This window comes from Odontesthes bonariensis, chromosome 12, assembly GCF_027942865.1.
Source record: "Odontesthes bonariensis isolate fOdoBon6 chromosome 12, fOdoBon6.hap1, whole genome shotgun sequence".
Taxonomy (NCBI): Eukaryota; Metazoa; Chordata; class Actinopteri; order Atheriniformes; family Atherinopsidae; genus Odontesthes; species Odontesthes bonariensis.
In genome coordinates, this window is record NC_134517.1 from 37,302,114 (window position 1) to 37,317,822 (window position 15,709).

General features: G+C 43.0%; 1 protein-coding gene across 7 annotated transcripts in view; it reads left to right on the top strand.

Moving 5' to 3' along the window:
• Nucleotides 1-15,709, top strand: part of cntnap5a (contactin associated protein family member 5a) — a 243,768-nt gene that overhangs the window by 82,580 nt on the left and 145,479 nt on the right. For all 7 annotated transcript variants that reach the window (XM_075480316.1, XM_075480317.1, XM_075480321.1 and 4 more), the window contains one exon: nt 8,623-8,770. In XM_075480316.1, coding sequence (XP_075336431.1) covers nt 8,623-8,770 — 148 coding nt within the window. The remainder of the gene's footprint in view (nt 1-8,622; nt 8,771-15,709) is intronic.

Below are 15,709 nucleotides of genomic sequence, written 5' to 3' on the forward strand. Positions count from 1 at the left end.
ATAACTCTGCTGTTACAGACTCAGACTCTGAGGAAACATCTGAACCGAGTCACAGAATAACTCTGCTGTTACAGACTCAGACTCTGAGGAAACATCTGAACCGAGTCACAGAATAACTCTGCTGTTACAGACTCAGACTCTGAGGAAACATCTGAACCGAGTCACAGAATAACTCTCCTGTTACAGACTCTGAGGAAACATCTGAACCGAGTCACAGAATAACTCTCCTGTTACAGGCTCTGAGGAAACATCTGAACCGAGTCACAGAATAACTCTCCTGTTACAGACTCAGACTCTGAGGAAACATCTGAACCGAGTCACAGAATAACTCTGCTGTTACAGACTCAGACTCTGAGGAAACATCTGAACCGAGTCACAGAATAACTCTCCTGTTACAGGCTCAGACTCTGAGGAAACATCTGAACCGAGTCACAGAATAACTCTGCTGTTACAGACTCAGACTCTGAGGAAACATCTGAACCGAGTCACAGAATAACTCTGCTGTTACAGACTCTGAGGAAACATCTGAACCGAGTCACAGAATAACTCTGCTGTTACAGACTCTGAGGAAACATCTGAACCGAGTCACAGAATAACTCTCCTGTTACAGACTCAGACTCTGAGGAAACATCTGAACCGAGTCACAGAATAACTCTGCTGTTACAGGCTCAGACTCTGAGGAAACATCTGAACCGAGTCACAGAATAACTCTCCTGTTACAGACTCAGACTCTGAGGAAACATCTGAACCGAGTCACAGAATAACTCTCCTGTTACAGACTCAGACTCTGAGGAAACATCTGAACCGAGTCACAGAATAACTCTGCTGTTACAGACTCAGACTCTGAGGAAACATCTGAACCGAGTCACAGAATAACTCTGCAGTTACAGACTCAGACTCTGAGGAAACATCTGAACCGAGTCACAGAATAACTCTGCTGTTACAGACTCTGAGGAAACATCTGAACCGAGTCACAGAATAACTCTCCTGTTACAGACTCAGACTCTGAGGAAACATCTGAACCGAGTCACAGAATAACTCTGCTGTTACAGGCTCAGACTCTGAGGAAACATCTGAACCGAGTCACAGAATAACTCTCCTGTTACAGACTCTGAGGAAACATCTGAACCGAGTCACAGAATAACTCTGCTGTTACAGGCTCAGACTCTGAGCAAACATCTGAACCGAGTCACAGAATAACTCTGCTGTTACAGACTCAGACTCTGAGGAAACATCTGAACCGAGTCACAGAATAACTCTGCTGTTACAGACTCTGAGGAAACATCTGAACCGAGTCACAGAATAACTCTGCTGTTACAGACTCAGACTCTGAGGAAACATCTGAACCGAGTCACAGAATAACTCTGCTGTTACAGACTCTGAGGAAACATCTGAACCGAGTCACAGAATAACTCTCCTGTTACAGACTCTGACTCTGAGGAAACATCTGAACCGAGTCACAGAATAACTCTCCTGTTACAGGCTCAGACTCTGAGGAAACATCTGAACCGAGTCACAGAATAACTCTGCTGTTACAGACTCAGACTCTGAGGAAACATCTGAACCGAGTCACAGAATAACTCTCCTGTTACAGACTCAGACTCTGAGGAAACATCTGAACCGAGTCACAGAATAACTCTGCTGTTACAGACTCTGACTCTGAGGAAACATCTGAACCGAGTCACAGAATAACTCTCCTGTTACAGACTCTGAGGAAACATCTGAACCGAGTCACAGAATAACTCTGCTGTTACAGGCTCAGACTCTGAGGAAACATCTGAACCGAGTCACAGAATAACTCTGCTGTTACAGACTCAGACTCTGAGGAAACATCTGAACCGAGTCACAGAATAACTCTCCTGTTACAGGCTCAGACTCTGAGGAAACATCTGAACCGAGTCACAGAATAACTCTGCTGTTACAGACTCTGACTCTGAGGAAACATCTGAACCGAGTCACAGAATAACTCTCCTGTTACAGACTCTGAGGAAACATCTGAACCGAGTCACAGAATAACTCTGCTGTTACAGGCTCAGACTCTGAGGAAACATCTGAACCGAGTCACAGAATAACTCTGCTGTTACAGGCTCAGACTCTGAGGAAACATCTGAACCGAGTCACAGAATAACTCTGCTGTTACAGGCTCATACTCTGAGGAAACATCTGAACCGAGTCACAGAATAACTCTCCTGTTACAGGCTCAGACTCTGAGGAAACATCTGAACCGAGTCACAGAATAACTCTGCTGTTACAGGCTCAGACTCTGAGGAAACATCTGAACCGAGTCACAGAATAACTCTGCTGTTACAGACTCTGAGGAAACATCTGAACCGAGTCACAGAATAACTCTCCTGTTACAGACTCAGACTCTGAGGAAACATCTGAACCGAGTCACAGAATAACTCTGCTGTTACAGGCTCAGACTCTGAGGAAACATCTGAACCGAGTCACAGAATAACTCTGCTGTTACAGGCTCAGACTCTGAGGAAACATCTGAGTGACATCTCTACAGTCTGTTCGCTCCTGGCGAGGTTACGTGCTCGCAGCCTCCTCTTAACTCTTTCTGCCCTCAGGCTGTTTGAGTTTCCTGCTCCAACACTCTGCAGCGTCTTCAGCGCCGGCAGCAGGATTCTCCCCCCCAGTGAATTGATTAAAATAAACGTATGTGCCTGCTCTGTATGCAGCAGAAAGGAAAACTGACACCGGGGAGCTCATCACCGGAGAGGAAGCGTAAAGAGTCTTAATTAACGGGGAGGGAGGCGGCTCCACGGCGACAGCAGCAGAAATAGCAGCGATGAAGTGGCTGTGTTTGTGGGTAGGGACCTCCGGCCCGGTGCTCCGGCCCCGGGGGGCCTCAGGCCGCCAGACTTCGTCTCCCAGCCGGGACACACGGGGACACTCTGCTGCAACACTTTCCACCGACGTCACCGAGTCGGACGGCCGCGGAGCTGCTGGGATTTCTGCTGAGCTCTAATGACTCGTGCTGACGTCCGTCTGAGAGCAGCGCAGGAGCGTCACTGGAAAAAATGCCCCTCCAAAATAAGAAAAACAACAAATAAAAGAAGTTTTTGCTTGAAATAAGCAAAAAAATCTGCCAATGGAACTAGTGAAAATCAGCTTGTCCAGATTTCTTGAAATAAGATGTGATATTTAGGACTTTTGAGATAAAAGTGATCTTGAAATTAGCTTAAAAACCTCTTCAAATGTAAAAAAAAAAGCTTGTTTCATGTGATATGTGACTCAAAACAATTTGTTTTCAAGACTTTTTCATTTAACAAGATATTCCAGATGTATTGTAGTAAAACAAGTCCCTATATCTGGCTGAAATGGTGCTTGTTAGGCAGTTGTGTCTTATATTAAGTGTAATGAGATATTTTGACAATAAATGAGACAAATATACTTGGTAAGACTTTGATTTTTTCCAGTGAAGCCAATGAAATGCAGTTAGCATCAAACCAGAAGTGCAAAGGTGTGCATTTTATATATACAGAATAAATAATATGTACATAATATACACAGAATATATACAGACTAAATATATATATACTATGTAAATAAGTAACTGAAGATTCATAAATTAGATAATTAAATCTAAATAGTACAATGCAAAACAGACTGAAATGAAAAACACTTAATATAAGACACAACTGCCTAACAAGCACCATTTCAGCCAGATATAGGGACTTGTTTTAATACAATACATCTGGAATATCTTGTTAAGTGGAAAAGTCTTGAAAAGAAATAGTTTTGAGTCGGATTTCATATGAAACAAGCTTTTTTTGACATTTGAAGAGGTTTTTAAGCTAATTTCAAGATCACTTTTATCTCAAAAGTCCTAAATATCACATTTTATTTCAAGAAATCTGGACAAGACGATTTTCACTAGTTCCATTGGCAGATTTACTTTGCTTATTCCAAGCAAAAACGTCTTTTATTTGTTGTTTTTTTTACTTATTTTTGGAGGAGTGGGGTATAATCACATCCAGCTTGGCTCATGTGTTCTCTGAAGCCTCAGAGAGAGAATCCACAGCATGGATAAAGTGTCCTTCTGTGTGCTGTGTGGTCGGGAATCATCCCATTTTCCTCTAATCGCTTTGGATTGTTTCATTTGTGTCTCAGGATTCTGACTGACGGATCCGCTCAGCTCAAACGATCCACGCTCTGAGACTAATCAGTTTCTTCTTCACGTCATTATTCATCTGCACTTTAACAGAGTTAACTTCTGGCATCCAGAGATGAAGCAGAACGAGATTCTGCTCAGAGATAATGAGTCACTTCCTGTGTGCGTCACATGGTGCCCGCCCCCTTTTGTTCCATAAATAATGAGAAGGCGTCATGTGTTGTTCATCTTAGGGTGGATTTACTGCGTTTTAACGCCTGCTGATGGTTTCTCATCGTGTTCTAATCTGTCAAACCTTTATTTTTCCTATGAGTTAGATTATTTTTAGAGCTGGGCAACGATTAAAATGTTTAATCTATATAATCGCATGATTTCCCTGATTAATCACGATTAATCGCATTTGTACGCAGAATCCAAAAATGAATCCAAAAGTAGTGCATAGCTTTTAGCATTTAGCTTTATTTTAAATGTGCTGCAAAATAAAAGCCTGTGAGCAACTTTACAATAATAAAATAAATAATAAAACAGGGGTGGTCCGTGGCGTAGTGGGCTGAGCAGGCGCCCCATGTACAGAGGCTACAGTCCTCGCTGCAGCTGGTTCAAGTCCCAAATCGGACGGCCCTGTGCTGCGTGTTGTTCCCCCTCTCTCTGCCCCCTGCTTCCTGTCTCTCTGAACTTTCCATTAAAGGCACAAAAGCCCTCAAATTTATTCAGTTTTTTTAATAAAAAATGAATAATCGATGCGTTAACGAGATAATAACGAGTTAACTCGCCCAGCCCTAATTATTTTACTCACTTACTAACCCACGTAAGTGTTCGAGGCTTTGAAGCGGTGACATCAGAGTGGCCTCCACCCTGATGGAGAACGCCCTCTCAGGGTGGAGGTGTGTGGGGTTAGGCTTCAGCCAGATATAGGGACTTGTTTGAATACAATACATCATGAATATCTTGTTAAATGAAAAAGTCTAGAAAACAAATTGTTTTGAGTCACATATCATATGAAACAAGCTTTTTTCTTCATTTGAAGAGGTTTTTAAGCTAATTTCAAGATCACTTTTATCTGAAAAGTCCTAAATATCACATTTTATTTCAACAAATCTGGACAAGCCGATTTTCACTAGTTCCATTGGCAGATTTTTTTGCTTATTTCAAGCAAAAACGTCTTTTATTTGTTGTTTTATTACTTATTTTTGGAGGGGCATTTTTTCCAGTGTTGTACCTGTACTTGCTCTTTGACGATAAAGTTGAATCTAATCTAATGAGATACTCAATGAGACAAATTTACTTTTTAAGATTTAGATTTTTTCCAGTGTACATGCTCCCACACTGGAAAAAATCAAAGTCTTACCAAGTATATTTGTCTCATTTCTAGTCCAAATATCTCATAACACTTGATATAAGACACAACTGCCTAACAAGCACCATTTCAGCCAGATATAGGGACTTGTTTTAATACAATACATCTGGAATATCTTGTTAAGTGAAAAAGTCTTGAAAACATCTTGTTTTGAGTCACATATCATATGAAACAAGCTTTTTTTTACATTTAAAGAGGTTTTTAAGCTAATTTCAAGATCACTTTTATCTCAAAAGACGGAGAACACCCTCTCAGGGTGGAGGTGGGTGGGGTTAGGCTTCTCCTGGTGCAGCAGGCTGCCTCCACCCTGATGGAGAACGCCCTCTCGGGGTGGAGGTGGGTGGGGTTAGGCTTCTCCTGGTGCAGCAGGCTGCCTCCACCCTGATGGAGAACGCCCTCTCAGGGTGGAGGTGGGTGGGGTTAGGCTTCTCCTGGTGCAGCAGGCTGCCTCCACCCTGATGGAGAACGCCCTCTCAGGCTGCTTTTGTTTCAGTCCACTGTGGTGAATCCACACGAACACGAGCCTCACTTTTCACCATTTTCTCCTGATGAATTATTGCTCAGCGGGCCTCTCTTTCCTCCACATTTCCCTTTTCACTTATTGTTGCTCATGCATATTTGATCTGAATGTACTTAAAGTCTGAATTTACACTCACAGAGGCTGTGATGTGCAGCTTCTGGGTGCTGAGTAGTGAAACTGTCTGTTAAATTAACGTTACGGCTGCAGCCGGCGTGCACGTTTCCATCTGCATGGAAACATGCTGTAAACATGTGCCGTGCATCTTTCTGTCACACTTTCCTTTCCTCTGCAGAGCTGAGGTAATATCTGTGCTTTAACCACTGGAGCAAACTTTAGTGCCGTTAGTTAATCCCTCCTGTGCTGATGTGACTTATTGTGCTGCTTTAATAAGGAAGACTCGGCCACCGGGCTGCACTCTGTGAGAGCTGAAGATCGGGAAAGTGGGGGCATAAATCAGGCTGCTGCTCTGATTATCCAGCAGCCGGCCCCGTGCACACTGGAAAAAATCAAAGTCTTACCAAGTATATTTGTCTCATTTCTAGTCCCAATATCTCAGTACACTTAATATCAGACACAACTGCCTAACAAGCACCATTTCAGCCAGATATAGGGACTTGTTTGAAGACAATACATCTGGAATATCTTGTTAAATGAAAAAGTCTTGAAAACAAATTGTTTTGAGTCACATATCACATGAAACAAGCTTTTTTTCTTCATTTGAAGAGGTTTTTAAGCTAATTTCAAGATCACTTTTATCTCAAAAGTCCCAAATAGCACATCTTATTTCAAGAAATCTGGACAAGCCGATTTTCACTAGTTCCATTGGCAGATTTTTTTGCTTATTTCAAGTGCTTATTTCAGCGGCTCGGCGGCTCGGCTGCTCGGCGGCTCGGCGGCTCGGCTGCTCGGCGGCTCGGCGGCTCGGCTGCTCGGCGGCTCGGCGGCTCGGCTGCTCGGCGGCTCGGCTGCTCGGCTGCTCGGCTGCTCGGCGGCTCGGCGGCTCGGCTGCTCGGCGGCTCGGCGGCTCGGCTGCTCGACTGCTCGGCTGCTCGGCGGCTCGGCTGCTCGGCGGCTCGGCTGCTCGGCTGCTCGGCGGCTCGGCGGCTCGGCGGCTCGGCTGCTCGGCGGCTCGGCTGCTCGGCGGCTCGGCGGCTCGGCGGCTCGGCGGCTCGGCTGCTCGGCGGCTCGGCTGCTCGGCGGCTCGGCGGCTCGGCGGCTCGGCGGCTCGGCTGCTCGGCTTCTCGCTTTGTGCTGCTGCTCGCTGCGTTCTGCTGTTGCCTAAATGTTGCTGAAGGATTCTTCCTGTCTGACTGTGTTGAACTATTCACAAAAGGCCCGCAGCTCTGCTGTCAGGGATCTATCTTTCTGCTGCGTATTGATCTGATGCGTCACCTGCCCAGAATCTGCCCCGGCCGGGCTGGTAATCAGTCATTTGATGGGAGAGGTTGTTTGTCTCTGTTTCAGCCTCCATCCTTCACTCTCCTCTTATTTTCTCTGTTTATGTCCTCTGGTGCTGTCTGCTGCAGACTGGAGGTCGGGGGAGGGGGGTGGGAAACAGAAAAAGAAGAATGAAGAATGGGATCTCACAGTGTGTGTTTTTAGCTCTGCGGGGAGAAAAAACACAACGAGAGCTCTTCTTCTGCCCCGAGCCGCCTCCGTGGTCATTTCTCCTCCGTCTCACCTGGAGACATTAGAACAGATACTCTCATGTTTCTACATCACGCCGTGTTTCTCATCACTTTACATCAAATAGTGTATTCCAGGAGGGGGGGGGTTGGCCTCGCTTTCGCCCTGTTAGCACAGTCCTGTCTTTAGATGTTGGTGCTGCTTCTGTTTGAAGCCTTCAGCAGACAGACATCCCTCCTCCCCGCTGAAACGATTAACATGTTTATTCTAATTAATCACATGATTTCCCTGATTAATCACGATTAATCTCATTTGTACGCAGAATCCAAAAATGAATCCAAAAGTAGCGTATAGCTTTTAGCATTTAGCTTTATTTTAAATGTGCTGCCATATGAATGAAAGTGCCATAACATTTGTGTGCAAACACACTTTTAACATCAGCATCTTTCTGTAGTTTTTATGTAGAAGCCTCGCTCCACTGTCTGTTTCCTTGAATGACTTGCTGCTATCAGTTGTGTGTTTTGCCTTTAAGTGATATTTTAGACTGGAACTACTACGCTGAGAAGACAATTCAACTTGGCAGTGTTTACAGATGACTTTGGTTCTGTCCACTCCGCCGTCTGGAAGAACTTTAAAATGAAAATGGCCGAGTAAAAGTTCCGTACCCTTCTCCATGTTTGGTGGATCCGCCGATTACTTTCTTTTCCTGTTCCACAGCAGACAGCAACAGACTTTTACAAAATAAAAGCCTGTGAGCAACAGACTTTTACAAAATAAAAGCCTGTGGGCAACAGACTTTTACAAAATAAAAGCCTGTGGGCAACAGACTTTTACAATAATAAAATAAATAATAAAACCTGCGTTAATGCGTGATAAAATATTTATCGGCGTTAAATAATTAACGAGTTAACGCGATAATAACGAGTTAACTCGCCCAGCCCTACTCCTCACACACCTCAGGGGGTCCCTGATGTTTGTTCTTCCTCTCTGGTTCCGCAGAGGTTTGTCGGGAACGTGAACTCGGAAGCTGTGGTCCACAACAAGCTGTCCCACCCGGTGAGGACGCGCTTCCTGCGGTTCGTGCCTCTGGACTGGAACCCCAGCGGCTGGATGGGCCTGAGGGTGGAGGTGTTCGGATGCTCCTACAGTGAGTACCCGCGGTCCGGCCCTCTGCGGTTACACCACCTGCACACATTCCTGCACTTATTCACCTGCTCTGCTCCTCCGCCCCTGATTTTCTTTGTGTTGACGTGCTCTTTGATTCTCAGACAGAACTGAAATGACAGAATCAAAGGCTGAGAGTGAATGTGTGAAACATTTCCCCCATTTTTCAGCACCTTTAGAGTAACACAATTAATTAAAATCCTCATTTTTCAGCACCTTTAGAGTAACACGATGAATTAAAATCCCCCACATCGGCCTCAGAGAAACACCTCTGATCCAAGGTTCAAACAGAATACCTTCAAATCGAGATTAAACAAACTCTCACGCAGACGAATGAATATTCATGGGAATGAAATGAATCCTGGTGTCCTGAAATTAGGCAAATATAGCTGTATTTATTGGTTGGTGTGGTTCAGTTAATGTTTTTCTAAATGAAGAACTTTCTGGGGGCTTTAACTCCCCCGTGTTTCTCTGGCTCAGCTCGGCTCAGGCTGACGTTTATCAGAGAAAAGCTTTTATTTCTGTTTCTCATTTGATTCGTGTGACTTGTCAGTTTTCACTGTTTTGTATGTTGATGCCTCTAAACTAAATCTGGACCAGTTCACATAAACGTTTCCCAGTTTCTACATTCCTGGGTGTCAACGAGCTGTTCGTTCGTTCGTTCTACTAAAAATAGCTTTTCTCTCTGCTGCAGTGATATTTTCATGAAAAGAAATTAATTATTTTAGGTTTCCTGACACCTGAGAAACTGAATCTTTTTTTATTTATCTCATTTATCTCACAGAATCTGTTTATAGCAGAGTAAATTCGAAACGTTTGGCATGGAAATGACGCAGTCACCGCACATTTAACACGAATTCCGAACATTTGCGGAAACGAAGCTTGGAAATGACACAGTCCTGGCACATTTAACACTTCCTGGCCCGGCTCACAATAAATATCCATGTCCCACATTTATCTTTTATATTTATTTTTCATCTCTGATGCTCAAATAAAGGGATTAGAAGTTCCTTGAGACAGATTTAACTTGATTTAACACTGATTCTCAGAGATGGAGAGGTTAGTAACTCTTCTGTTTTTCTGTTACTTTGTTGTTTGGTTCACAGCCATATTTATTCATCTGAAAAGCTTATCTATTTATCATGTCTGTAATAATTACTGAAATGGTATTCCGTAAAGATTGGGCTTCTTTTGTGAGTGTTACTCTTACTTTTCCAGCTTTTAGGAGAATATTAGTGTGAAAGCATTTTGTGGAAAAGCTCATAACCTTCATCAGGGTCGACACAAAACCACATTTTTAATTTGGAGCAGACTAATGTAAGAAAAATGTACAAATGAGTCCATCTTTTGAATATTACATTTTTACATTAGAAAGTATTGTGTGAAATGATAAAAACACAAGATACTGACCCATTCATAACTGAATCTATAATACAAGCCACTGTAGAAGCACATAATTGGGACATTCATTAATTAAAAAGTCCTCAGCCATCCCCCCCGGACATAAACTTTGGTTACATTAGTTCAAATGAAATGTCATAATTTTCATTAATGTGTCCTGCAGAAGAACTCATTAAATCATTCTTCTTAATAATTCCCAGTGCTCAGTGATTCGCTCTATAAAGAACTGGACCGGGGAATATTTTACCACATGGACACTGCAATGAAGCCTTTAATGTTCATTCTTGACAGAAAACTGCCTGTTTGCACTGAGCAGAGAAGGTTAGCATTACAGCACGTAATGCTAACCTGTAATCAAGTTTTTATTCATGACTTCACCAACAATCTATTGTTCAAGCCTTAATGTGAGAAACAACAGGTCCAGTCCACGGTTACAGTCCACGGTTACAGTCCCTACGGTTACAGTCCACGGTTACAGTCCCTACGGTTACAGTCCACGGTTACAGTCCCTACGGTTACAGTCCACGGATACAGGCCCTACGGTTACAGTCCACGGTTACAGTCCCTACGGTTACAGTCCACGGATACAGGCCCTACGGTTACAGTCCCTACGGTTACAGTCCCTACGGTTACAGTTCCTACGGTTACAGTCCACGGATACAGTCCCTACGGTTACAGTCCCTACGGTTACAGTCCACGGATACAGGCCACGGTTACAGTCCCTATGGTTACAGTCCCTACGGTTACAGGCCACGGTTACAGTCCCTACAGTTATAGTCCACAGTTACAGTCCCCACGGTTACAGTCCATGTTTACAGTCCACAGTTACAGTCCACGGATACAGTCCCTACGGTTACGGTCCCTACGGTTACAGTATACGGTTAGAGGCCACGGTTACAGTCCCTACGGTTACAGTCCCTACGGTTACAGTCCCTACGGTTACAGTCCATGTTTACAGTCCACAGTTACAGTCCACGGATACAGTCCCTACGGTTACGGTCCCTATGGTTACAGTCCCTACGGTTACAGTCCCTATGGTTACAGTCCCCACGGTTACAGTCCCTACGGTTACAGTCCCTACGGTTACAGTCCCCACGGTTACAGTCCCTACGGTTACAGTCCCTACGGTTACAGTCCATGTTTACAGTCCACAGTTACAGTCCACGGATACAGTCCCTACGGTTACGATCCCTACGGTTACAGTATACGGTTAGAGGCCACGGTTACAGTCCCTACGGTTACAGTCCCCATGGTTACAGTCCCCACGGTTACAGTCCCTACGGTTACAGTCTACGGTTAGAGGCCACGGTTACAGTCCCCACGGTTACAGTCCCTATGGTTACAGTCTACGGATGCAGTCCATGGTGTAACGCTGCCTCCCCTCTGAGATCAGGAGAAGCACTTTTAAACATTTGATGATGAGTAACAGTGAAATATCACCTTTGTGACGATTAAAAAATAAAAGTAAGAATTTCCTTGGATATCCTTGGTCATTTTACAGGTTTTTTTGGTAAAACTGTAGTATTTTTTAACGTGTTACACACTCTCCATCGTTATATTTTTAACGTTTTGTTCATTTTATCTTTTGAATGATGTGAAAACACTGAGCAGAGCTTTTAAATCAGAATGGTACAACATAAACTGGGTGTGTTTTTCCTTGCGTGAACAAATGGTTATTTGTGAGTTTATTTGACAGAGCACATGAATAAATATCTCTGTAAATGTGCCAGAGCTGCCCAGAAGCCTGTTTGTCATCTGCAGTCCCTGGACGGTGTTACAAAGTCACCCCGAAAACAGAATAAAGGATGAAGCTTCAATTATTTACGGTGCATTATTTTAACATAACGGTTGCTTTAGATGAATTTTAAATGAGCTGCAGGTGTCTTCTTCTCTGATAAAATTGAGTCCCAGTCAAACTCAAATGAGCTGGAGCCAACATCAGTGTTCAAGCACAGTACAAAAAAAGAACAGATATTTCTGAAATGACATTCTGAAATTCATTTTATACACCGTATAACACTAAACTGCAAACAGCGACAGCAACTCTTTCATCATCTGTGTTTGCAGCTTATATGAATAATCATAATACGTTAAAAAGTGTTTTCCTCTCATAACGTATTATCTAAGTTATATGTAAGCTTTTCTTTCCAGGACAGAGAATATCAGCAACACACAATCCTTCAGAAACTGGTAGATGGTTGCATTCTGTCAGCTCTCTGTGGGAGAGAGAGGCAGCTCATTGTTGTCAGTTTGAGACCGAAGCTACGGAAGCTCTTAAGGGTCATACATACTTACATTTTATTTTATTCCATTTTATTTTTCCTCCATTTTCAAGGGTTTTCCAGATCATTTTCCTCCGTTTATAACGAGATATTTTTCCTCCATTTTCTCGTGATAACGACATAATTAATCCGAGAGCTCGAGAAAATAAAACGATAGTCTATTAGATCATTGCAGGAAACTTTATTGGATGCGCAATCTAACTGAGCCTGATGTCGTCATTAATACACAGCTGACCAGCTGAGTTTAGAGACAAAACCAGAACAAATACTTCACTGATACACTAAAGGTGTGCATAAGTAGCCTCTTTGGCCCACTTTGTTTTACATGACCAGCACCGGAAATCAGTATTCTCTCACCAGATATGATTTGACTCTGAAATAATAAAATTAACATCGTATTTAAATTTGAAAATCAGTTGAATGCAAAACATTTGAATACAAAAATAAAATACAAAAATATTTCCTCAGTGTGATTTTTATTTTTATTTTTTCATTCCACAACATCTCATCACACTGCAAAATCTTAGTCGAGAAAACGGAGGAAAAAATATCACAACATGAGATGTTCTCTCATGACTTTTGAGTCATAAGAAAACGGAGGGATTATCTCGTTATCACGGGAAAACATATGGAAGAAAATGTATGTATGTATGACCCTTTAGGGCTTCCACAGAACCAGAAATTACCCCCAAAAAATTCAGCTCCCCCAGATATCATGCAAATGTGTTTTGTGATGATGTAACCAAGTAAAGGAAGAAATGAAGCAGCTTCTGTTTAAGAGAAAAACTCTCTTTGCATTTTACATGCATCAAAATCTATAACCCACTGATGGAAAGAGAGGAACAAAAAAGCCCAATTAACCTCTTTAACGCCTCATTATGTCAGATTTACATGCTTTAAACTGTGAAGTCTCTCCACACGGGGGTCCTACCAACACACGAAGCCCACCATGAAGTGCCCTCAGCCATGAACCAGCCTCGGTCAGCTGATGATTGTCATCTGAAACTGTTCCACACACCAGAGGAGCCTCGGGGCAGAAGAAGTCTCAGTACAGCAGCAGAGCTGCTCCTGGGAACAGATACACTGGAAAAAATGCTCCTCCAAAAATAAGTAAAAAAACAACAAATAAAAGACGTTTTTGCTTGAAATAAGCAAAAAAAAATCTGCCAATGGAACTAGTGAAAATCGGCTTGTCAAGATTTCTTGAAATAAAATGTGATATTTAGGACTTTTGAGATAAAAGTGATCTTGAAATTAGCTTAAAAACATCTTCAAATCAAAAAAAAAGCTTGTTTCATGTGAAATATGACTCAAAACAATTTGTTTTCAAGACTTTTTCATTTAACAAGACATTCCAGATGTATTGTCTTCAAACAAGTCCCTATATCTGGCTGAAATGGTACCTGTTAGGCAGTTGTGTCTTATATTAAGTGTAATGAGATACTCAATGAGACAAATATACTTGGTAAGATTTAGATTTTTTCCAGTTTATGCAAAGTGCTTCTTTTCTCGTGCACCCGTCTGCGATGACACACTTAGACGGCAGCGCTTCCCCCTGAAAGAAAGCCGTCTGCATGCGAGTTAAAGCGCTGCTGATAATACGTGGCTTTGTGTAATTATCTTAGGATGATGAAAGTTTCTGTAATTCTCTAAAAGCTCCCGTGCAACATGGATTTAGGAACGTAAAATGATTTAAATAGTGAAGGATTGGCTAAAACAACTCCACACGTGTGGCTGTAATGAGAAGAAACGCGGCCTGCTTCTCTGTGGTTGTACAGGCTGATGAAAGGCAAACACGGAGTCCTTCTCAGACGCCTTTTAAGGGGATCCGTGCACAGCTCGTGCACAGCTCGTGCACACATTGTGAGGCAGCTCCAACTAGATGAGCCGGAGAATTACTGCGCTGTGGATTCTGTCCGAACACGCCACACTGAGCGGTTTTATGCGAGCCGGTCGCTCTCCTGAGTGTGCTTCTGTCCACCATTTCTTCCTCCTCTGCTGATCAAAGGCAGCCGCTGGCTTTCTGCCTCTGATGGAGGGATTAAACTCACACCGACGGCCCATCCTGCGGTCCGCAGAAAGAAAAACGAGCTGAATTAAAGCTCCAGGCGTTAATCTGCCACCACAGACTCAGAGCTAACGTGTTGATCTGTATTATTTTATGTGTTTTAAGGAGTTAGCAAACCAATAACATTCAGTAAAGGAACGGAGAGCTGGCACACCGGAGCCGCCTCTGCAATTAGCTGATGGATTCTGACTCGTCAAAGCTGGAAAAACTGTGGGCATGAATAATTAAAGGTGGCTCCATTCCATGAGCGCGTGCGATATAAAAGCCCTGGAACCGGCTCGCTTAAATGGAATCATCCAGCCATCGTTTTTCCTGCCACGAGGAGAGTCTTAAACCCCACTTTGCAGGCTGTGCATTAAGCACATTTACAGGAAACTCGTGGCAACTTACAAACTCACAAAGTGCTTTTATTACCAAGTGATCAGCGGTGTTTTCATGAGAAATGTAGCCGTCGCTGAGTAAAATTAATGCACTGAAACATGAACATAAACCCAGAATCTGAGTCAGAACCAGAACCAGAGTTAGTTCAGTTCTGAGCAGCTTTAAAGTGAATATCTGCAGATGTTTCCATGGTAACAGCTGCAGAGATTCACTGAAACATGTTCCAACATGAACATAAACCCAGAATCTGAGGCAGAACCAGAGTTAGTTCAGTTCTGAGCAGCTTTAAAGTGAATATCTGCAGATGTTTCCATGGTAACAGCTGCAGAGATTCACTGAAACATGTTCCAACATGAACATAAACCCAGAATCTGAGGCAGAACCAGAGTTAGTTCAGTTCTGAGCAGCTTTAAAGTGAATATCTGCAGATGTTTCCATGGTAACAGCTGCAGAGATTCACTGAAACATGTTCCAACATGAACATAAACCCAGAATCTGAGTCAGAACCAGAGTTAGTTCAGTTCTGAGCAGCTTTAAAGTGAATATCTGCAGATGTTTCCATGGTAACAGCTGCAGAGATTCACTGAAACATGTTCCAACATGAACATAAACCCAGAATCTGAGGCAGAACCAGAGTTAGTTCAGTTCTGAGCAGCTTTAAAGTGAATATCTGCAGATGTTTCCATGGTAACAGCTGCAGAGATTTACTGAAACATGTTCCAACATGAACATAAACCCAGAATCTGAGGCAGAACCAGAGTTAGTTCAGCTCTGAGCAGCTTTAAAGTGA